Source organism: Leucopleurus acutus (assembly GCF_964270905.1).
Source record: "Leucopleurus acutus genome assembly, chromosome: 17".
Taxonomy (NCBI): domain Eukaryota; kingdom Metazoa; phylum Chordata; class Mammalia; order Artiodactyla; family Delphinidae; genus Leucopleurus; species Leucopleurus acutus.
The window spans coordinates 50,254,111-50,277,207 of NC_139159.1; the positions used below are offsets into that span (position 1 = coordinate 50,254,111).

A 23,097-nucleotide genomic window follows, 5' to 3' on the forward strand; every position below is an offset into this window, starting at 1 on the left:
CAAACGTTAGAGGGAAGGGATGAATAGGTAAGCACTGTGACATGACGCGTGGCACAGCTGGTACTGAAAACTGGGTTGACTCCTAAAGCAGTTGAACTTTCTATTCCGGTTCTGCGTCAGTAAAACATAGGACCTGCCAGGGCTGAAATTCCATTGCCACCTGTGCCTCCAGTTGGTGACCAGACTCCCTGAATTAATAAAAGGGTTTTTGTTTTGTTTTTTTAAGACAGATACCCAGCAAGTTACCCACTCTCCAACTAAGGTCACTTGGGCAACTGACTTTCCAGAGCAAATTGGCCCCGTTTAAGAATTCTTGGCTCCTGAAATTCGGAATAAATCGGGTTCTTCTAAAAGAAGCTTTATTTGGGATTCTAGGCTGAACCCCTCTGGACGGCACATAAGAGACGGCAAAGTGAAGGGGGCTCCCCGGCCCAACAGCTGAACCCCGACACCGCGACACCGCTCAACCCGGCCCGGCGGGGCCGGCCCAGAACCAGGCCCGGCCGGCGCAGCGCGGGCGGGGCCCGGGCGGAGAGCCAGACCCGCCGCTGCCGCCGCCGCCGCGAGCCGTGACCTGCCCGCCAGACCTGGCGGCGCAGTCTCGCGGGATTCCTCAGCTCTCGCTCCCGGTGCGGCTCCTGAGGTGGCTAGAGTCCCGGACACTCCCGGGAGCCGTCTCTGGTCGCGGGGGTACGGTGGGCTGGACGGGGACGGGGAGGAAGGTGCCTTCGACCGCCGCCCGAGGTGAGGGTCCTTGAGCCCCGACTAGGCGGGCGGCCGCGGCCGGGCGGGTGCCGGGGTGAGCGGGGTCGGGCCTCGAGGGGTGCGGGGCGGGCGGGGGGCGCGCGCTTGTTGCCGCAGGTGTGGGGAAGGCGGCGGCGGTGGGACGGTCCGCACCGGCCAAAGTTTTCCCGGAAGTTGGGGAAAGGCGATGCCGGTCTCCGCGGGGCCAGGGGCAGGTGCCCGGCGCTGGGCCCGGGGCAGGTGCCCGGGGGTGGGGAGAGTTGCCCTGCCTGGCGCTGGAAGTCGGGGCATCGGTGTGTGTTGGGGGATGGGATAAGGGCGTGCGATTTTTCGTGGCTCCGGGCCCACAGCCTCCCTCCCACCGAAACTCCGTCGCCGCCGCGGGACAGCTTTGCTCATTTCCCTTTTCCGTGAGATCGCTACTCCCCCCAGCCCTTGAATACTAGTTTCGCTCCTCCGCAGTAGGAATCCTGGAAGTCTCCCTCTACTTGGCATTTTTTAAAACGTAAAAGTATGTCTCCAGAAGAGTGCCACAAAAACTCGCCCTTTAGAGTCTTTAAAGAATTGAAGAACTCATGAGATCTTAAGGAATTTCCCCGGGACTCGGTTTTCTTGTGCGTAATAAGATAGCCAACAGGGACTTTTAGGTTTTACAATTCTATCAGCCCTTCTTAACTTATTCCTATCCCCACCATTTTCTCCATCTCACTCATCCAGTGCCCCCCTTTTACCCTGTGTTCCGTACAGCGCAAGCCTCCTATCATCCGTTCCCTAGAGATGAGACTTCCTCAGCAGGCGATAGATTCTGTGCCAAGGCAGGTGGAAGAGGATCTCGATGGGACGAAACTTTCCGTCGTTTTTCCGGTGTTAGTTACCTAGGGTGAAAATCTTAACTCTGCACTTTGACGTACGCATTTGAGTCTATGACAAACGTTGCTGATACACCCTTTTGGTTGTTTTTACAGTAATTGACCCAGAACTCATTTTCAGGAAAAAGGGCTTCCTTCAAAATGGTAAAATAATTAAACGAGGAATTTGAGCATTTTATCTTTGGATGGAAATCTGAGAATGAAAAGAGCGATTAATCCAAGCCATGTGGTAAAATTAGGAATTTGAAGAGAATGGAAACGTTTACATTTTTGTGGACATGTATTTTTCTACCCCTCGTACGAGGGCACAGTCTTTTCACCTGTGAACCAATTACTGTTCCCAGATGTATGAAAATGGCCTACAACATGACATTTTTCCCTAATCTGATGGGTCATTATGACCAGAGTATTGCGGCTGTGGAAATGGAGGTGAGTAGTTCTTCGTATCTTTATGGAAAAATAGTTTATGCTCTTTTCTGGAATAAACTATAAATAGGACCTTTTTTTAAAAAAAAAACACAGACACAGTAGGGGATTTCTTCAAGTTATATATAAGTCCTACTTTGAATAAATCCCTTTGAGAATTAAATCTCCCTACTAACTTGCGCTCGTGTACATCTGTGGCCCTGCTTAGTGGATTTGCTTAAGATCGGGTTCATTTTATACGAAGTATAGTTATGAATGATTTTGCAATGTCTTGCACCTGTCAAATATTTTGCTCTCCTGAGTAAATTTTGGTAGTTCCTCTAGAAATGTGAATTCTGAATTTTCCTAATTGATTGAACGTGTAATCTATATTGCCTGGACTAAAGGTGCTTGGATTACATATATTTTCATAAGTAGTTGTTATGTTCACTTGGCCCTGTTTTTCTGAAGCAAATCAATGACTAGAAGATTTTGGGGCTGTAGATAGTGTTTTGCTAAAAAGTGATTTTTTCTTTAAGCATAGTGCTTCAAGTATTCTTTGTAAGATACTGTTTAAAAAAAAAACAAAAAACAACACACATGTCAGGGGAGGAGCAGAGTGACACTAAAGATTGCCTCAGGTGCCTCAGTTACCTGCCTCTGGTTTAGAGATATGCAGATTGCTAGGGAGGTGTGGGAAGAAAGAGTTACCTGTAGAAACCTGTCCTCTCCTACAGATCTGTTAGGTGGATAACTTCCATGAAGGAAAGAAGACAAATGTTTCTGTAGTTTTTTTCCAGAAAAACTGAGGATAGTAAAGTCTTTTTCCCCTCAGATTGTTTCTTAAAGTTGAAACCCCGGCAGTTTTAATATAGACACAGCTTTAAAAACTGACCAGACTTGCTTTTGCAGCTTCTAAAGTCTTCCATTGTTGTTTAGTTGAATAGTTGTCCAGTTACCTCATTGTAGACTCATGTCTATAATAGGAAGGCTTTTGAATACTAAGTAGAAGTACTTTTAAAAGATATTGCAAATTATATTACTATAATCTTTCAATGGTTTTTCAAACCAGTGCAAGGTGTCTTTTTGAACACTGAACAGATGATGTGGTGAGACTTCCATTGGTTAATCAGAACCATTTTGATTGTTTAATCTGATTAAATAAAGTATGTAGTATGAGTAACTTCAAGGAATAATTATAACCTTCATTCACATTTTTTCTGATAAGTGTTTTATAACTCATATCTTATAGAGTTCTTAAAATTTTTTAAAAATCTGGTCTCCTTTTTGTATAGTAGCTACATGCATTTTGAATGCTGACATTGACCTTATAAATTCAGATAATTTAGAATTCCTTATCATAGAGTACCATTATGAAGATAGGGAGAGATGCATCCCTGCTATTAAATACTGTAATTATAAGATGATAAGAACTAGTTTTTGTTCTAGACATGTCTTTTTAAAACCAATTGTTTCTGACCCAAAAACGGTTATTTTTCATTTACCTAGCTTCTTTCCCAGGTAGTTTTGTGTCTGGACTTGATATCAAGAAGGCATTTTTGTTCTTCCCTCCTTTATTTGATTGCTGACATTACTAATCTCTTCATTATATAATCTACACTTTCTCTTAGCCTTTACTATTAAGTTTTATTCCATAAATCACATTTCAGTTGGTTTAAGGATATAAAAGAAAGCAATCAAGCAGTCATTTAATACCAGCATTAACCTACGTTTACAAAAGAAGAAAGGGAAATGGAAAGGAAAAATAATATCAACCTAAATCAGACTTTAAATCCCTATAAATTATCTTTTTGGTCCAGTGTATTACGCTTTTCCTATTGCCCCGTTCTTATTTTTCCTTAGCCAGTGGCATTCTCTTTTAGTTCCTGTATTGAATGTCCAAAATTCTATAATTCGAGAGTTGTGACTTAAATATCATGCAGAGCTTCTTATCCTCTTTTGTGCCATTGACCCATTCTCAGAATTTTAAAATTTAAATAACATGAGTAGGATTACAGAGGAAACCAATTATATTGAAATGTACATCTATTTATAGCCCAGGTTAGGAAGCTTTGAACCTGTCATTATATAGGTGAAGAAACTGAAGCCCAGAAAAGTTATGATTTGTCCAAGATCTGAGCGCTATAATCTGATGCAATCTTCTCTGTCAACATGGACCATAATGTCATCTTTAACGGTTTTTGTGGGGTGTTTTTTTTATCCTTGACCTTATTAGATAAAAAAGAAAATATTTCCTAGGATTAGAATGTCCTGTGTTAATTTCAATCTTTGCTGCTTCTTCCTAAACTTCATTTTGATAAAAATTAAGCTGGGAGATTTTTTTTTTTAACCTCTTATCAGCTCTACCTTTCTGTTTCTCATCCATGCCTTGAATACAAAGTCTTGTCAAAATTGTTAGATCAAAAATAAAATCCTTTGGCTTCAGCCTGTCCCCTCTGGTGGTGCCAAAGTGATTTCAGTAAAATGCAAATCCATGCAGTCCACTCTGGGGTTAAAATTCTTCACCATTTCCCTAAAGCTGGAAAAATAAAGACCTGACTAGTGCAGCACCTAAGGTTCTTTATATGAGACCCTGCCTTCCTGTCCGGCTTCCCATCTCGTTGCTTCCCATGTTACACACTCTGCTTCGGCCAAGCTGACCTGTTTGTAGATGTAGAATTCAGATCCATATTACTCCCTCTCACTTCCGTACAGTTGCACATATTGTATCCACTGCCTCCTGGGTTCCTTACCTACCCTTCTTCATCTGCTCAATTTCTTTACATCTCAGTTAAAGCAATAACTGTGTTTAGCAAAGTATTCCTTTCACCTTTCTCCCAAGCATATTTAATCAGCTCACACTCTACACTCTGATAGTACATAATATATACAACTGTTCTTATACTTACCGTGCTGTATTGCACTTATTTACATGGCTCTCTTCCTAGCTTTTGAGGTTGTTGAGAGTAGGGATGTTTATTCATTTCTATGTCTAATGCCTAGTACAGTGTATAGTGCCTCTGAGCATGGTAGATGTTCAATGAAGGCTAAATAAAGGAAAAGGAGATGTTTCTTATTCTAATAAATCATCAATGAGAATTTTCCCTCCAAATCTTTACCTTCCACCTTTATCTTCTGCAGAGTCTGCGTGAAAGGCACTAATATTTTTATTTTTTTTTAATTTTTTAACATCTTTATTGGAGTATAATTGCTTTACAATGGTGTGTTAGTTTCTGCTTTATAACAAAGTGAATCAGTTATACATATGTTCCCATATCTCTTCCCTCTTGCGTCTCCCTCCCTCCCACCCTCCCTATCCCACCCCTCTAGGTGGTCACAAAGCACCGAGCTGATCTCCCTGTGCTATGCGACTGCTTCCCACTAGCTATCTATTTTACGTTTGGTAGTGTATATATGTCCATGCCACTCTCTCACTTTGTCACAGCTTTCCCTTCCCCCTCCTCATATCCTCAAGTCCATTCTCCAGTAGGTCTGTGTCTTTATTCCCGTCTTACCCCTAGGTTCTTCATGACATTTTTTTTTCTTAGATTCCATATATATGTGGTAGCATACAGTATTTGTCTTTCTCTTTCTGACTTACTGCACTCTGTATGACAGACTCTAGGTCCATCCACCTCACTACAAATAACTCAATTTCGTTTCTTTTTATGGCTGAGTAATATTCCATTGTATATATGTGCCACATCTTCTTTATCCATTCACCTGTCGATGGACACTTAGGTTGCTTCCATGTCCTGGCTATTGTAAATAGAGCTGCAATGAACATTTTGGTACATGACTCTTTTTGAATTATGGTTTTCTCAGGGTATATGCCCAGTAGTGGGATTGCTGGGTCGTATGGTAGTTCTATTTGTAGTTTTTTAAGGAACCTCCATACTGTTCTCCATAGTGGCTGTATCAATTTACATTCCCACCAACAGTGAAAGAGGGTTCCCTTTTCTCCACACCCTCTCCAGCATTTATTGTTTGTAGATTTTTTGATGATGGCGATTCTGACTGATGTGAGATGATGTCTCATTGTAGTTTTGATTTGCATTTCTCTAATGATTAATGATGTTGAGCATTCTTTCATGTGTTTGTTGGCAATCTGTATATCTTCTTTGGAGAAATGTCTGTTTAGGTCTTCTGCCCATTTTTGGATTGGGTTGTTTGTTTAATATTGAGCTGCATGAGCTGCTTGTAAATTTTGGAGATTAATCCTTTGTCAGTTGCTTCATTTGTAAATATATTTTCTCCCATTCTGAGAGTTGTCTTTTCGTCTTGTTTATGGTTTCCTTTGCTGTGCAAAAGCTTTGAAGTTTTATTAGGTCCCATTTGTTTATTTTTGTTTTTATTTCCATTACTCTAGGAGGTGGGTCAAAAAGGATCTTACTGTGATTTATGTCATAGAGTGTTCTGCCTATGTTTTCCTCTAAGAGTTTGAGAGTATCTGGCCTTACATTTAGGTCTTTAATCCATTTTGAGTTTATTTTTGTGTGTGGTGTTAGGGAGTGTTCTAATTTCATACTCTTACATGTACCTGTCCAGTTTTCCCAGCACCACTTATTGAAGAGGCTGTCTTTTCTCCACTGTATATTCTTGCCTCCTTTATCAAAGATAAGGTGACCATATGTGCGTGGGTTTATCTCTGGGCTTTCTATCCTGTTCCATTGATCTATATTTCTGTTTTTGAAAGCCCCTAATATTTTTATGTGGTTTACATATCATCCACCTTTGATCTGCCTGAGCCTAGTTCTAATAAAATACACCAGTTGATATCCTCTATGTTCTTTGCCATTATTAGTGTGACACATGTTTATTTTGAATTTATTCAAAAGATTAGATTTTTTAACCATTTATATTTATTTATATGGAGTGAAAGAATTATCTTTTGATTGGACCATTGTATTATAAACTATATGTGTCAGATTTCTTTTCAAACATTGTACTTTAGTACTTAATCTATAGTCCAGTCAAATGCTAAATTATAACTGAATATACCTCAGCTTTTACTTTTAAAAAGTGTTTTATAGTTTCTCTAAAGAACTGATTGTGTTTTACACTTCCAACCCAACTGCCTTTGGCTCCTGCTGGTCCTGGGTGAATTTCCAGTGTTTACTATGAATTAACGTTAGGATGAGGGGCTGAAGAATTATCTGATGATTATGGCAATCAGTTGTGCCTTCTTAGCTACCAAGAATTTCATGTAAGTCAAGAGATCTGTTTCCCTCCTCTTTTATGCCTTAGTTTTCATTATGTGTGATGGTTATCCTGGTTTATAGAATTTATAACATTTGTGGTCATTGCTGATCTGTGATTATATGAGATGGTTTAGGGCAGTGATTGTCAAACTGTAGTTCATAGACCAGCAGGTTGTGAGCTTGTTAGAAATGCAAGTTCATGGACCCCATTCCAACCTACTGAATCATGATCTGTGAAAGTAGAGCTCAGGAAACTGATTTAACAAGCTGTCCAGGTGTTTCTTATGAGTGTTAAAATTTGAGACCCAGTGGTTTAGAGCAGGGAATGCAGACATTTTCTGTAAAGGGGTAAATAATAAATATTTTTGGCTTTGCAAGACGTTCACTGTCTGTCACAGCTATTCAACTCTTCAATTGTAGCCAATACAAATGAGTGTGGATGTTTCAATAAAACTTTACTTATAAAAACAGATAGTGCATCACTTTTGGCCCACAGGCTGTAGTTTGCTGAACTCTGGTTTAAAGTACTTGAAAATGTTCTTAAGGATTACACACATAAAGCATGTAATAAAAATCATTATTGTGCATTCTTATTAATATGTTACCATATGTGTTATGTGTTATTTTCTTTCCAGATAATTTTAAGTCAAATTTATCACAAACCAAAGGATCTGACTGAGATATCCTGGTCCTTTAGTTTTGTTTCAGAGATTGCTTGAAATAAGGGACTTTGATTTTTTCCTTACTTTATTATCTGAGACTGAAGTCATTTGTATTACTACAAAGAGTTAATTTACAATTCTGAATAGTAACTTGGCTTTGTAATGAAAAGGATGTTGTACAGTCTAACTCTCCCAAGTGGAAAAACAAATGGTTGCTGGTTTTCCATTGTGTTGCTTTTTGTTTCATATCTAGAGCATTGTTTCTCAAATTGTGAGGTTGATGTCCCTTGAGAGACTGATTTCATCCAGAAAGAGCTGAGACTGATCTAGGGAAAATGGAGACCAGAATTTTGTATTTTTCTTTTTGAATTGCCTTCATTAAGGCCTAGGCAAAGCGAAGTCATGTATTGTGTTTGGAACAGCATGTGGTTGTTCTACTTTTAAACAGTCTAAAGGGAAGTGAGCCAAAAAAAAAAAAAAAAAAAAAACTCCTTTCCTTTCTACCTGTTAGTATACACTAGTAAAATGTCTCTAATCAATTAAAAATAAAGGGATGGAGAAAAACTGTATAAACAAACTTTAAAGAAAAAATCTGTTTCTATTGGTTTTTAAACATATTCATCTGCTTTTAGATGAGTCTAGCGGACCCCTTCCTTTCCTCCTTATTCTCCACTCTTCTACCCCATACAAAAGGAAAGAAAATGTTTAGTGTGACTAACCTCTTTATTTTTCAGGGAAGACTTTCTGAAAATAGGTGTAATTATTCTGAAAGTAAGCTGTTGAGTCATTTAAAATGAAATAAATATAGAAAAGTATTCCAGATCAGTTGTGTGTATAGTGGCTACTGTTGGAATTTTAATGTAGAAACTATGAACTTACCTTCCTTTCTGACATTGTACTGCAGTAGTAGGGAAAGTACCTTGACTAATTCTGAGTCTACAAAATCAGGGTTAGACCTGTATGTGAACAGAGGACAGTATTTCTCCTGGGAGTCTCTGCTGATAGGCACAAAATCCCTAGGGTCATTCCTTGTTATTCCACAGTCTGGGATATTATTAGTTATGTCTTCAGGAGAGCCTGTCCGCAAAGAGACATGGTTCTTTTAGACCATGGGAAGACTGTTGTGTTGTGATTTTTTCCTTTCCTTGAGAATGTGGCATGTAGATAATGAAGTTGTATTACTCTAGTTTGTATATATGTATGTATTCATTCATTAATGTTTGTTGAATGTGTACCTGAATGTGAATTATAGTTTTTCAAGTTGCAAGTTTTCTTCAAGTAAATTAGCTGCCCCTTTCTCTCTTTCTCCTCCTTCTGGGACCCTGATAATGCAAATTGTTAGTATGCTTGATGTTGTCCCAGAGGTCTCTTAAATTAAACCATCCTCATTTTTTAAAAATTCTTTTTTCTTTTTTCTGTTCAGCTTGGGTGATTTTCACTACTCTGTATTCCAGTTCACTGATCTGATTCTCTGTATTATCTAATCTACTGTTGATTTCTTCTAGTGTATTGTTTATTTCAGTTATTGTATTCTTTAGTTCTGTTTAGTTCTTCTTTATAATTTCGAACTCTTTATTAAATTTCTCACTGTGTTCATCCATTCTTCTCCTGAGTTTGTTGAACATCTTGTGATCATTGTCTTGAATTCTTTATCTGGTAGATTGCTGATTTCCACTTTACTTAGTTCTTCTTTTGAGGTTCTGTCTTGTTCCTTCGTTTGGAACATATTCCTCTGTCTCCTCATTTTGCCAAATTCCTTGTGCTTATTTCTATGTATTGGGTAGGTAAGTTATGTTTCCCAATCTTGGCGAATTGGTCTTATGTAAGAGACGTCCTGTGGGGCCCAGTAGAACACTCCCCTCTGGCCACCAGAGCTGTATGCTCTAGGGGTGCCCACTATGTGGGCTGTGTGGGCCCCTCTGTTGTGACAGGGCTAACAGCTGTGAGCACCCTGGTAGGTGGGGTTGGTCCCCAGCCCTGCTGGCTGCAAGTCCCTGCCTTGTGTGGTGGCTGCCAGAGGTAGTGGTACCCACTTACCACTAATAGGCTAGAGGGAAGACTCCAAAATGGTGCTTGCCAGGACCAGTGTCCTCGTGGTAGAATGAGCTCCCCAAAATGGATGCTGCCAGTGTCTGTTTCCCCAGGGGGAGTCCTGGCCTTCTGCCTCTCTGGGAGCCTTTCTAAGATCAGTAAGAGGGTCTGACCCAGTCAGATTACTGCCTCTGCATTGGGAGTTGGAGTGTGTGAAGTTTTGCATGTGCCCTTTAAGAGTGGAGTGTCTGTTTCCTGCATCTCTCCAGCTCTTCTGTATGCAAGCCCTGCCGGCCTTCAAAGCTAGACATTCTAGGGGCTCATCTTCCCAGCGTGGGACCCCCAGGCTAGGGAGCCTGATGTAGGGCTCAGACCCCTGGCTCCTTGGGGAAAACCTCTGCAATTGTGATTATCCTTACATTTATGGGTTGCCTACCCTGGGGAGTGGGTCTTGACTGTACTGTATTACTACCTCTCCCACCTGTCTCATTGTGGTTCCTTCTTTATATTCTTAGTGGTGGAAAATCTTTTCTGCTAGTCTTCAGGTTGTGTTCATCAATAGTCACTCTGTAAAGCTGTAATTTTGGTGTGCCCGTGGGAGGAGGTGAGCTTAGAGTCTTCCTATTCCACCATCTTGGCCACATTCTCTAAGTTACAAGTTTTAAATTAAATAATTGACTTTTCAGTGGACAGATTATTCTGCAGTACCAACCACTTACTATATATCTTTGTCTAATTTCTAAAGGAAAGGTCTTTTGGAGAAATAGTTTAAAATTTGTAGTGCTCGCTAAGAACTACTTTAAAAATAACAAGTTTTCTGTTGTGGAAATAATGCAAATTTCTGTTTTTTATTCTTGTCTTGTATTCCAGGCCCTGGTTTGCATTTTTTAAAAAGAAGTTGACTTGCCTGAGATTGGTCACATTCACGATAATAAGTGGCAGAGTTTGTACCACTTGATTATACAGTAGTCCATTAACATTCTCAAAGAATTTACTCAACTCTTGTAACCACTTTGACAGTATTTGCTCTGTGAAGTGTAAACATTTAAGGACCCCTTTAGATCTTTAGTGAGTCTGTTGCCTACCTAAGGCGCACCACTTTTTTTTTCAATCATTTTTTTAAACTTCTTCACTTTTTCTCAATTTTCATTACTATCACTAGAGGTTGGCTTTCTTTTTGGTGACATTTTAAAGTAAGAAATAAAGCTCTTACCACTTCTTGAGAGTTACTGTGTGACACCATGAGTAGAAAGCACAAATCCTGAGATGAGAATCAGATGCTTTACGGTCACTTGGCCTTGGTCACTAGTAAAGTGGCTTCTTCCATGTACCAGGGGATTCTGATTCATGCTTCAGGAAAGTGACAAATGTCTATATAACCTGCATCTTTATTGCTAAGGGAGGCAAGGTGCAGGCAAGATACTGCCACAAGCCCACTCTGCTTAGGCTTAGCTTTATGTATTTCTTAAAATCAAAATATTTTTCTTCTTTTGATCCCTCTCTATTAGCCTTTTAACCCAGAGTTTCTCTTCAGGACCTTATAGCACCAGCAACCCCGGGTCTATACTATGGTCCCTTCCATTATCATGTCATTAGATCATGGGGAGCTAGCTGGTGTGTTTTCAGGACAAGGTGCAGTATGACAGAAGTAGGCATTCTGAGAGTGTGAGTAGTACGCTCATGCTGCTTTCCTGTGTCTTTAAAATCTACTCCGGCCACTTGAAGAGGGAATCATATTGGCTACACCTGATGTCATAAATAGGTGACTAGAAAACACCCAGTTCATGAGAGGTCTTGGGCTGATGATCTCTAGATGTCCCATAATTGTGTCCAATGTCTACCAGGAACCATTAGCAGAATCAAAGTGGAAGGTTCCTTTTAGTTATGTAGGGTTAATCTCCTCATTGGTACATACGTATGGCCTCACCAGCTTTATGTCCTAAATATGATGGGCCAGCGTGATGTCCTGTGAAATAGTGATATGGTCAGAGTCTCTGGTCACATGAAATTGAGGCACAGAGCTGAAGAGCTGATATTACTCTAAGGTGGCGCTTCTCACACTCTGGTGTGCATCAGAATCGTCTGAAGGGCTTGTTAAAACACAGATCACTGATACCACCTCCAGAATTCCCGAATCAGTAGATCTGGGGTGGGATGGAGAAGTTACTTCTAACAAGTTTCCAGTGGGGCGTGCTGTTGCTGCTTCAGGGACCACTCTTTGAGAATGACTGCTCTAAGGCAAGTTGGGGAAGATGTGTTGCTGTCCTTGTTAGGTGAAAGTAAATTCCTTTTGGAGGAAAAAGCATTGGCCAGATAAGAGCTGCATATGTGTTACCAAGTCTGTACTGATTTGCTATAGTAGAGAGATCACATCTGGAAAAGTACTTTAGCCATTTGATTAAGGTTGCTTAAGACAATGTATTAACAACATATCCAGTTAAAATGGACAGGTGCCACCGATTACTACCCCTGAATCTGTTTTTGATGGTGTCACTCATCTCTGAAAGCCCTGTCTACAGTATTGCTTTTGATTTTCTATCATGGTAGAGGGAGACCTCTAATGTTTTTTGTTTTGCCACCTCGACCATAAAAATGTTTATCCAGGAAGCCAGTATGGTGATTGTGCTATTGTGAAATACAGCTATTTGAAGTAGACACACCTGGGCTTGGGAAATTACACTGGGTTGGGTTTGGGATCTGTTAGTTCGCATCCTCCTCAGGAGTTGCCCCTGTGTAATCTGAAATTGGCCCCCGTACACAGAGGGCAGGGAGAGACTGAAGAAGAGGCAGACCACTCCAGATTGGTAGGTGGCAGATTTAATAAGCAAGAAAACTTACATATGAGGCTTGTCTTGGGTGGCCACAAAAGTATATCTCCGCACCCACCTGCCAGAATCTTAAAAGTTTATATAGAGGCCTTCACTGGGCTCAGTCACACATACCGTCCAGGTGATCTCAGCACCACTTTACTCTCAAGGCTGAGGCCTTGGGCAGCTTGTAGTGCGGGGAAGGCCAGTGGAACATACCTTCAAAGGACAGGAGAGGGGATGAGGGACTTCCGTTTGCCAGGGTCCAACTCATGGGTCACGTCCTCTCGATTATCTCCTCCAACAGGGTCCCACCAAGCCCCTGTAAAAAGCCCGGTCTCTGAAGCTAGCACGTTGAATCTAGAATCAATACACTCCTATCAGTATTAGCACCATCTAAAATTTTGTTCTTTCCTCCATAATCCAGCACCCTCAAACCAATATAAATGTATAGTGTCTTACAAATAATGTATAATCCTTTTTTTCAGATTTAATTTTGACTTGACCCTCCCAGGGCATGATGGGGTAGAACTCTTCTTATAGATTGAGACATTGAAGCGTGGTGGGGATGGGGTATGAGGCTATTTATTTGCTTCTTACAAAGTAAATCTTTCAGATGAGTGCCTCAACGGACCAGGGATGAGGGTCTGCTTTGAGGGCTGGGGGTTCAGAGTCCTGTGTGGGGACTCTGAACCTTGTCATGTATCCCTGCTTCAGATCTTGACGTCCCACTGCCTTCTTGTCACAATATCACTGGATCTCCAATGTGAAAGGGAAGCAAATTTAACTGATATAATTTGGCAACCTGCAGGATCAAACTGTGCCTTTGGTTTTCAACTTCAGCCTTGAGATAGTAAAGTGGTGCTGAGATCACCTGGACAGTATGTGCGACTGAGCCCAGTGAAGGCCTCTATATAAACTTTTAAGATTCTGGCGGCGGGTACGGAGATCTGCTCATCCCAAGACAAGCCTTGTATTTAAGTTTTCTTGCTTATTAAATCTGCCACCTACCAATCTGGAGTGGTCTGCATCTTTTTAATCTTTCTGTTTCACTCCACACCTTGAGCCAAGAATTCAGGGATGCCAGTATGTCGCTCTCTTCCTAAGCCGAACAGCGCCCCTAGAAGCACTCACTTCAGCCCATAGTCCTTGAATACGTGATGGTCTTTATACCTTTCTCTGCTTGTCTGGCAGCAGCCACTCAGCCTTGTCTTCACTGGGCACATAATTCTAAGAAGATCTTTGAATCTAAGTGATTATAAGGATAATGCAATTAGTTGTTTTTCTGCTCTATACCATGGGCTGCCAGATTTCCATCTTTAAATACTGACAGAATGTTTGCTCGCTTTTGGCCCCAGTTAGTCCAGAAAACCAGTTCTAGAATTCTTCCCATTTCACCAAGGTCACTTACAACTTGTTCTTTGTATAATTTTTATGCCAGTTGGTCTTCTTGGTTGCAAACAATAGAAACCAACTTTGACTAACTGAAGCAGAAAATGGGTGGATGTTGGGTAGCTTGTTGGATCAATGGAGAGGCTGGAGAAGCAGGGAGAAGCACAGGGAACCAGAACACAGCTAAGATCATACCATAAGATCAGTCTGTCACCAGTGCCAATGCCAGTGGACACTTCCTGAACCATTGTCCCTGGACACTTATTTTGGCACTGTGGGTATTATCGATCCCACTGCAACTGCCTCAAATAATCTGACTGTTCTTTTATACAAGAATCTCAATACCTGGAGCATCCACGTGGCCAAGCTTAGATTATGTCCCTATGTTTTTGTTGTCAGGTTGCACCCCTGCATCTGTCCTTAAGCTTCTGTAGCATCCCACCTACTTTGGGATTCCCCAAAATAGGACTGCTGGGCAGATGGATATGGAAATGTTCATTGTAAAGCTCAGTGCAAGACAGAGTTAGTTAACTAACAAGGAGAAAATTTCATTGTGGTACCTACAGTTGCTTTGAAATTTATGTCCAGCTCTGCTATTCAAGTCTTTGTTACCCTCTTCATAAACTTTCTGAGCCGTAAAGTGTCCTTAGAGACCATCCAGTAGTTCATCGTGTTCATTTTACTGATGAATGCTCTGAGACTCAAAGACAGAAAATTATCTGCCAGAGGTGACAGCAGCAGTTAATGACAGAGCTGGAACCAGAATTACAATGCTGGCATTATTTCCAGCCAAGGATTATATAAAATGCTCCATGTATTTTGGTTCTTATTGTCTATATATCATAGTTTGGCTCTGCTCTTTTTCAGAATGGAGGTATAGTTTGCCTTCTTAATTGCCCTCTTCTTCCTTGTTCTTGCTAGTACTGATAGTAACTACCACAGGATTTCTACCAGGAACTGACCATTTTCTTAAAGTTTCCTACCTTTTATTTCTCTGAGTGTTAAAAGTATAATCAACAGGACTATTTTAATTATGAATGCTAGAATTTCAAAAGCAGCATTGATTTTTTTTATGCTGTGGTTAGTTATTGGGTGAGTTTCTGAGCCTTCTTTGAGAATAAAATTTGAAAAGGAGAAATTCTTGTGTGAGACCATGAAGGCTCTGGGTTACTGAGAGAGTTGAAGAAGGTGTGTCGTTCAGGGAGGAGAGAGGGAACGGACTGAAGAGCCTAGAAAGTTTGAATCATTGCTCAGTTCATGGGTTTACATAGCACTTACCATGCTAAATACTAGTTTAATAATATGATATTCTGAGTATAAGATTAAGGACACAAGGGCTTCCCTGGTGGCGCAATGGTTGAGAGTCCGCCTGCCGATGCAGGGGACACGGGTTCGTGCCCGAGTCCAGGAGGATCCCACATGCCGCGGAGCGGCTGGTCCCTTGAGCCATGGCCGCTGAGCCTGCGCGTCCGGAGCCTGTGCTCCGCAACGGGAGAGGCCACAGCAGTGAGAGGCCCACGTACCGCAAAAAAAAAAAAAAAAAAAAAAAAGATTAAGGACACAAGAAATGTCACAGTGAGTCAGGTTAGTAGTCTTTCCATCTCAGTCAAGGTTTGGTTTCTGAGAATGATACCTAGGACATTTTGTGGAAGAACATAAAAGATTCCTGTCAAGAATTTTATTTAAACAATTAGGGAAATATGCTCATTCTGTTTTTTCAACCATCTGGGATGAGTTCAGTAACAGGCTGACTATCCATTATTTAAAGTGCTATTATTTGTTCTAAAATTATCTGTTCCAGGGAATTCCCTGGTGTCCTGTGGTTAGGACTCCAAGCTTGCACTGCAGGGGGCGCGGTTTCGATCCCTGGTCGGGGAACTAAGATACTGCAAGATGCGTGGCGTGGCCAAAAAAAATTTTTTTTAGATAGATAGATAGATTGATTGATTTTAAAAATTACCTGTTCCAGAATTACCTGCTTCAGGAGGTACATGTATCATCTGAATATGATAAACATAGTTTGAGGTTTTACTGTCTTTGATTAATGTGTCCTGTGAACATTTGTTGAGTTTTGTTTCATGTTAGAAGATTCTCAGTCCTCTTTTGATATCCTTCTTCACCTTCATTCTTATTGGCATTCCTGCCTGTCTCATGCTTTGGGGAAGGGTAATTTTCAGGGAGAGTTGGGTGGCAACTTAGTATCAGGGTTACAGAGGACAGATATGGAGTCATTTGGACCCAGGTTCCTATCCTGATTGCCATTTACTACTTATGTGACCCTATGAAAGGTGCTCAGAGAGCCTCAGTTTCCTCATCTGCAAAGTGGAGATAAGAATATCCCTCTCAGGGACTTCCCTGTTGGCACAGTGGTTAAGAATCCGCCTGCCAATGCAGAGGACGTGGGTTCGATCCCTGGTCCAGGAAGATCCCCCATGCCGCAGAGCAACTAAGCCCGTGGGCCACAACTACTGAGCCCATGCGCAGCAACTACTGAAGACTGTGCTCCACAAAAGAAGCCACCGCAATGAGAAGCCCGAGCAAAAACAACATCCCTCTCACAGGATTGTTGTAAAAACAACTGGTATATGAGAAAGCACAGTGCCTAGTTTATGATAGGTGCTGAATAAATCTCATTTATTATTAGTAGCATTAGCTCAGGAATAAGGGCACTTAATTCTAATTTAGGCTAGATTTGGGGATTTCAGTAACAATTTCAATGAGAAATTGGATTTCATTTTCTCACTTGTAATCTGAGAAAATGGATTAGCTCAGTAGTTTTCAAACTGTGATCTCTGGAGGTGCTTTGAGGTCACTGGTGGGGAAGGGGAGTGGTGAGAGGTGTCTCAGAGGGAGGGCTTCCTGTTCAGCGGGGAGCAGCTGTGCTTTTATTTATTTAATATATTAAGCTTCTTTGTAACCTCTTAGTTAAAGAAACTAATCCTTGGCAGAATGCACACACACATTTTAAAAACAACAGTCTTAAAAGTCTACTCAGGTTCCTTCCAAATCTAAAAAAATTTCTTTATGTCTATTAGTTTGCAACAGAGCTTGAACATTAGTGACCCACATTAGATCTGATCTGAAGACATGTTTTGTTTGTCCTGTACATTATTTTAAATGTTCACATTAAAATTTTTTTAAATTTGGAGATTTCATGTACAAATCCGGGTTCTGTTTTCTTATGAAAAATTGAAATACCTAACAGCGCTGTGCTCCCACTCTCCAATAACAGTCCACTAGAACTGAGTAGCAGCTGCTCCCCAGCTACTCCTGCTGTCTTATACCCTTCTGAATTTATCTGCCTGGCCACTGAAGGTATTTGAGTTTTCAGCATCTGATTTATCCCTGCAGATTGCATGAACAGCAACGTTATTGGATTAACCAGTGTTGGCACTCTAGAAGAATTAAACAGAGGATGTGACTTGCATGTTTGCCCCATAAGAAAATTGTTCTAATATAGCAAAAAGTACATGTGTTACTTTCATTTCGTCTGCCCTGGACAATAATAGTCCTTAAGTGCTGACCATCAATTTATTTATAGCTATTGTAGAATGGCTCTGAGTTAGAAGAATTAAATAGTGTGTTTTAATTATTTCCATCATAAGAGTTGATTACCAGACACTCAAAATTTGTAGGAACTAGGCTTACTTGGAACAGGAAACAAAGAGGTAAATGCTACCAGTTGCCCATGCCTCCCTTTATTCCACCTCAGTCCAAGAGGAGGATACTCACAAAAGCTGGGCATTCTCCCCCTCCAGACAGAGAAAATTGAGAAAAGTACCCTACTGTTTGCTCTCCAACAAGCTCTTGTTAGGTGGCAAAGGTTTAGGCCTCAGCACCATTCAGATAAGGGAGATACAGTGTACAGCCGTGGCAGCCCTGTCTTTGCTCAGTCACTGCCCCATCAGGGCAGGGTGAATTCTCCACTGGTCCAAAGTCCTCCACAGCTCTTGTCCTCTACTTGTTGGGTGTGGGTTCTGTATGTGCCCTTTAAATGAGACTTGTTAATTGTAGTATTGTAATCACATCTCATATTTACTTATTAATCTTTTTTTGTCTGCTTGGCCTTTCATTTACTAAGAAATATGAATTGAAATTTCTGATTGTGATCATGGAATTGTCCATTTCTTGTAGATTTGTTGCTTTTCATTTTACATATTTTATGCTATTTTATTAGGTGTATGCAGTACTCAGCAATGCATTTTAATGTATATCTGTTGCAGTTTATGTAGAATCTGAATGTGTTGTGGCCAGAGATATTTAATTGGTCACAGTGCTGAAAATAGAAGTCCTCATTCTCCTATTTATTTTTCAGAGATGTCTCAGTGTTCATAGCTCACTGATGAGACCCTTCCCCTGTTTTTTTGTACAGCTATAGATTTTCTTTTTTTCTTTTTTTTTTTTTGTGGTAAGCGGGCCTCTCCCTGCTGTGGCCTCTCCCGTTGCGGAGCACAGGCTCCGGACGCGCAGGCTCAGCGGCCACGGCTCACGGGCCCAGCCGCTCCGCTGCACGTGGGATCTTCCCGGACCGGGGCACGAACCCATGTCCCCCTGCATCGGCGGGCGGACTCTCAACCACTGCGCCACCAGGGAAGCCCCTGAATCAGATTTTTGAATCCAGTTTTTCATCTAACTCTACATGTTCTCTTTGGATAATTACATTCAATTATTTCAGTTACTGTTTTTATAATGATGACTTCCACATCTATATCCTTAACCTAAAGTCTCTCGCCTCTATTTGTTTAACTTCCTGTTAATAGACATCCACACTCAAATGTCCCACAGGTACTTCATACTGTCCATCAACAGGTGAATGGATAAACAAATTATGGTATAGCCATACAATAGAGTACCACTCAGCAATTAAAAAGAATGAAGTATTGATACACAGAACAACAGGATGAATCTCAAAATGATGCTGAGTGAAAGAAGCCAGACAAAAAAGAAAATATACTGTATAAATTTATGAAAAATTCTAGAAAATACCACTCTTTAGTGACAGAAAACAGATCAGTGGTTGCCAGGGAAGGTTACAGGTGGGGGAAGAGGGTGTTGATGAGAGGGGAGATAAGAGGAGGGATTACCAAGAGGCAAGAGGAAACTTCTGGTAGTGATGGATGAATTTGTTACCTTGATTATGGTAATGGTTTCAAAACCCATCAATGTGTGGACTTTATACATGTTCAGTTTATCGTACATCGATTGTACCTGAATAAAGCTGGGAAAAAACCCTCATTGTTAATGAGTTTTAACAGAAAAACAATAATCCCTGTCCACTGTTCTCTATCCCCACCCAGTCCTCCTCCCCAGTGGCAGCCACTTTGAACTCTTTTAGGTGTTCCTCTGCTACATAGGCCATATTCTACCTAATATGCTTAGTGTGTTATTTGGATTCATCAATTTAGAACTTCAGGCAGTAGACTTTTAGTCTTTCCTTCATTATGGTAGTTGATAATATATTTCTCTTACTTTACCACTTTTACTTCTCCTCTCAGCCTCTTAATACAATTTTTTTCACTGCTGAATCAAGTAGTATACTTTGATTGCATTTATTTCCATAAAACCTCCCCCCACCCATGTAGTTAATACAAGCAATTGCATTTTTCCCCATTTGCTTTGTTTTCTGTGTGCCTATGGTTAATTTTTTTTTAGATATCCCAGCAGACCTGTTAGACATATAGCAGTAATTATCTCAGATGCTCAGAATATCATATAATCTGTCAGTTCCAATCCCCCACTCCCATCCCCTTGGAGATCTTCCTCCTTCAGCTGTCTGTCCTCCTATCAATATGCTCTGACTTCTTTCTGGTCTAAATGCGTAGCTGTCGTGCTTTGGCTTCCCCTTGCCATGCTTAGTGTTGGATCAACTAATTCCCGAGTCCCATGTCATTTTCCTTCCTAGTTTATTCATGTACTCCTTCAGTTGGTTTTAGGAATACTACATCCTCTAATTGCTTCCTAAAAAAGCATATTTGAAAGTTAAAAATTTCGCTTCCTTACAGGGCCAAAAAGGTCATTATTTTACTGTCACCTAAATGTTTGGTTGGGTATAGCATTCTAGGTTGAAAGTAATATTCCTTCAGAATTTTAGAAATTATTTCTGCATTGCCTTCTAGCATCTGATATTACCAAATAGTCAGAATTTAATTCCTTTGCATGTGACCTGTTTTTTTCTATCTGGAAATACTTATGATCTTTTCTTTATCTTGATACTCTGAAATTTTTGGACATGCCTTGTCATTGTTCATTCATTGATCTAGATAGTTATTGTTTATTCAGTAAGTATTTATAGAGAAATCACTCTACGCACACACAGTTCTAGGCACTGTGGATACAGCAGTAAAAAAAAAATAGATAAAATCCCTTCCGTTCCTGGAATTTACATTATAGTGGTGAAGGCAGAAATTAAGAAATAAACTAGTGAACATATAAACTAGTAACATAATGAAATGTCACGTACTGATAAGGACTATAAAGAAATACAAAATATAATAATGGAACTGAGAATGACAGTATACTTTTTTATGTAGGGTGGGCAGGGAATGCCTCTCTGAGGTAACCGTTGAACAGAGACCCAGTTGAGCAGAGACACAAGCCATGTGACTACCTGGTGGAAGAGTGTTCTAGATGAAGGGAACAGCAAATGCATATCCTGAAGCAGACATATACATGGAATGTTGAGAGGCAAAAGACCAGTTTGGTGGCAACGGAGTAAGAAAAGGAGTTACAAAATGAAACTGGAGACATAGCTAAGGGCCAGGAAATTTAGGGCCTTATAGGACTTGGTAAGGACTTTGAAATTTTTTCTATTGGGGTCTTTTGAACAATGACAAACTTGCATTTTAAAGAATCACATCGGTAGGAGTATGGATTGGTACAGAAATTGTAAGATTAGCAAGAGGGGTAAGTAGTGAGACCTGTTAGCAGGCTATTTCAATAGTCTAGGTGAAATATATACTGGCTAAGATGTAGTAACTTAATAACAGTGAGAAATGGTCAAATTTGAAATATATTTTGGAAGGAGAGCCAATAGGATTTGCTGATGGATTGGATATGGGGTGAGAGAAAGAGAGGAGTAGAGGATGAATGTTTAGATTCTTGGCCTGAGTAACTTGATGAATGGTGGTACCACATTACTGAGATGGGGAGACTAAGGGAGTGTTTGGGGGATAGGGTGTAGTGGGTTTGAGTTGTGTTTTGGACATGGTGGGTTTGAGATAATGTGTTGACAGCCAAGTGGAGTTGTCCAGAAGGCAGATGGTCATTCAAGTCTAGGGTTCACAGGAGAGATGGAGGCCAGAAATAAATTTGTGAATCCTTCATGTATAGTTGGTAATTAATACCATGATTCTGGATTAGTTTCTCCTGAGGAGTGGGTATACATAGGGTAGAGGTCTGAGGATTGAGCCCTGGAGCTCTTCAATATTGAGACTTGAGAAATGGAAGAAATCAGAAAAGGAACAGACAGTGAGATCCGTAGAAATTCAGGAAAATTTGTATTCTAGAAGCCAATTGAAAAAAGTGTCTCAGGAGGAGGACAGGATCCCACTGTGTCAAATGTTAAAGAGTTGAGTAGGATGAGGACTCAATTGACCATTGGATTTGACAATCTGAAGTTTATTGGTAACTCTGACAAGCTGTTTCATTGAAGTATGGGGACAAAACCTGATTGGAGAGTGGGCTCAAAAGGAAATGGAAGAGCAGAATTGGAGAAAGTGGGTAAAGACAACTGTTTTCAGGGTTTCTTCTATAAAGAGGAAGAGAAAAATGAAGTAATAGCTGGGTGGGGGTGGGAATGTGGAGTCAAGGAAAGATTTTTTTTTTTTTTAATTTTTGGCTGCGTTGGGTCTTTGTTGCTGCACGCGGGCTTTCTCTAGTTGCGGTGAGTGGGGGCTACTGTTCATTGTGATGTGAGGGCTTCTCATTGCGGTGGCTTCTCTTGTTGTGGAGCACGGGCTCTAGGCTCACGGGCTTCGGTGGTTGTGGCACGCAGGCTCAATAGTTGTGGCTCACAGGCTCTAGAGCGCAGGTTCAGTAGTTGTGGTGCACAGGCTTAGCTGCTCCGCGGCATGTGGGATCTTCCCGGACCAGGGATCGAACCCATGTCCCCTGCCTTGGCAGGCGGATTCTTAACCACTGCGCCACCAGGGAAGCCCAAGGAAAGATTTTTTTTTTATGGTGAGAGATAATAAGTAAGTTTGTATGATGGGGGAATCACTGTAACACAGAGGGGGAAATTACTGCAAGAATAGGAGACAGGACAGTTACCAGAGCAAAGTCCTTGACTAGACAAGTGGGAAGAGATCCAGTGTACAAATGGAAGACTTGGTTGGTTAGGAGTTCAAGCTGTTCAGCTGTTTAAATAGCGAAGGCAGAGAATGTGGATAAGCTGCAGTTAGGTTTGGTACCTTTTGTGAGAGAATAAGGAAGTTGTCTTCTGGTTATTTCTGATTTCTCAGTGAACTAGGAACAGAATCATCAACTGAGACGATGGGGTGTGGAACTGGAGGTTTGGAAAAAGAGGAGAATGTGAGAGAGATCTCTGTAAAAGAGAGTTCATTGACTGACATTTTAACCCAGAAATGTTTTAGTAGCAGGATTGCAGTGTGCTGCCAACCTTTTAAGTGTGGAAGCTGGTATCCTTTTGTTCTGAGAAGTGTTCTTAATTTCTTCTTTGATTATCACCCCAATTCGCATTTTCCTTGTTTCTTTCTGGAAGTCCTTTAGTCAGGAGTTGGGCACTTGGAGTGATCCTCCTATTGTCCATCTCTTCCTTCAGCTTTATCTTCTAATCCTTCTATAGAGTTTTTAATTTCAGCTATCTTACTATTTTTAAATTTTCCATAGCATCTTATTCTTCTGTAATGGAAGCGATAGCTTCTCACTTAAGCTCTTCAGGGTTTTGTTTGTTTTGTGATTTGTTTTCTTCTGTTCCCTGCATAGTCTCTATTTCCTCCAAATTTCCTTTTATCTGCTTGCTTGTTTT

At 40.8% G+C, this 23,097-nt stretch overlaps 1 protein-coding gene across 2 annotated transcripts in view; it reads left to right on the plus strand.

The window, feature by feature from the left end:
- The first annotated feature begins 628 nt into the window (after positions 1 to 628).
- FZD6 (frizzled class receptor 6) overlaps positions 629 to 23,097 on the plus strand; it is a 37,590-nt gene continuing 15,121 nt past the window's right edge. Inside the window, exons 1-2 of one of the 2 annotated variants that reach the window (XM_082858776.1) lie at positions 629 to 744; positions 1,710 to 2,042. In XM_082858776.1, the coding sequence (XP_082714902.1) occupies positions 1,866 to 2,042 (177 nt within the window). In that variant the 5' untranslated portion in view covers positions 629 to 744; positions 1,710 to 1,865. Of the gene's footprint in view, positions 745 to 1,709; positions 2,043 to 15,671; positions 15,696 to 23,097 lie in introns of those variants that run through there. The other variant, XM_082858777.1, reaches the window with a different exon arrangement.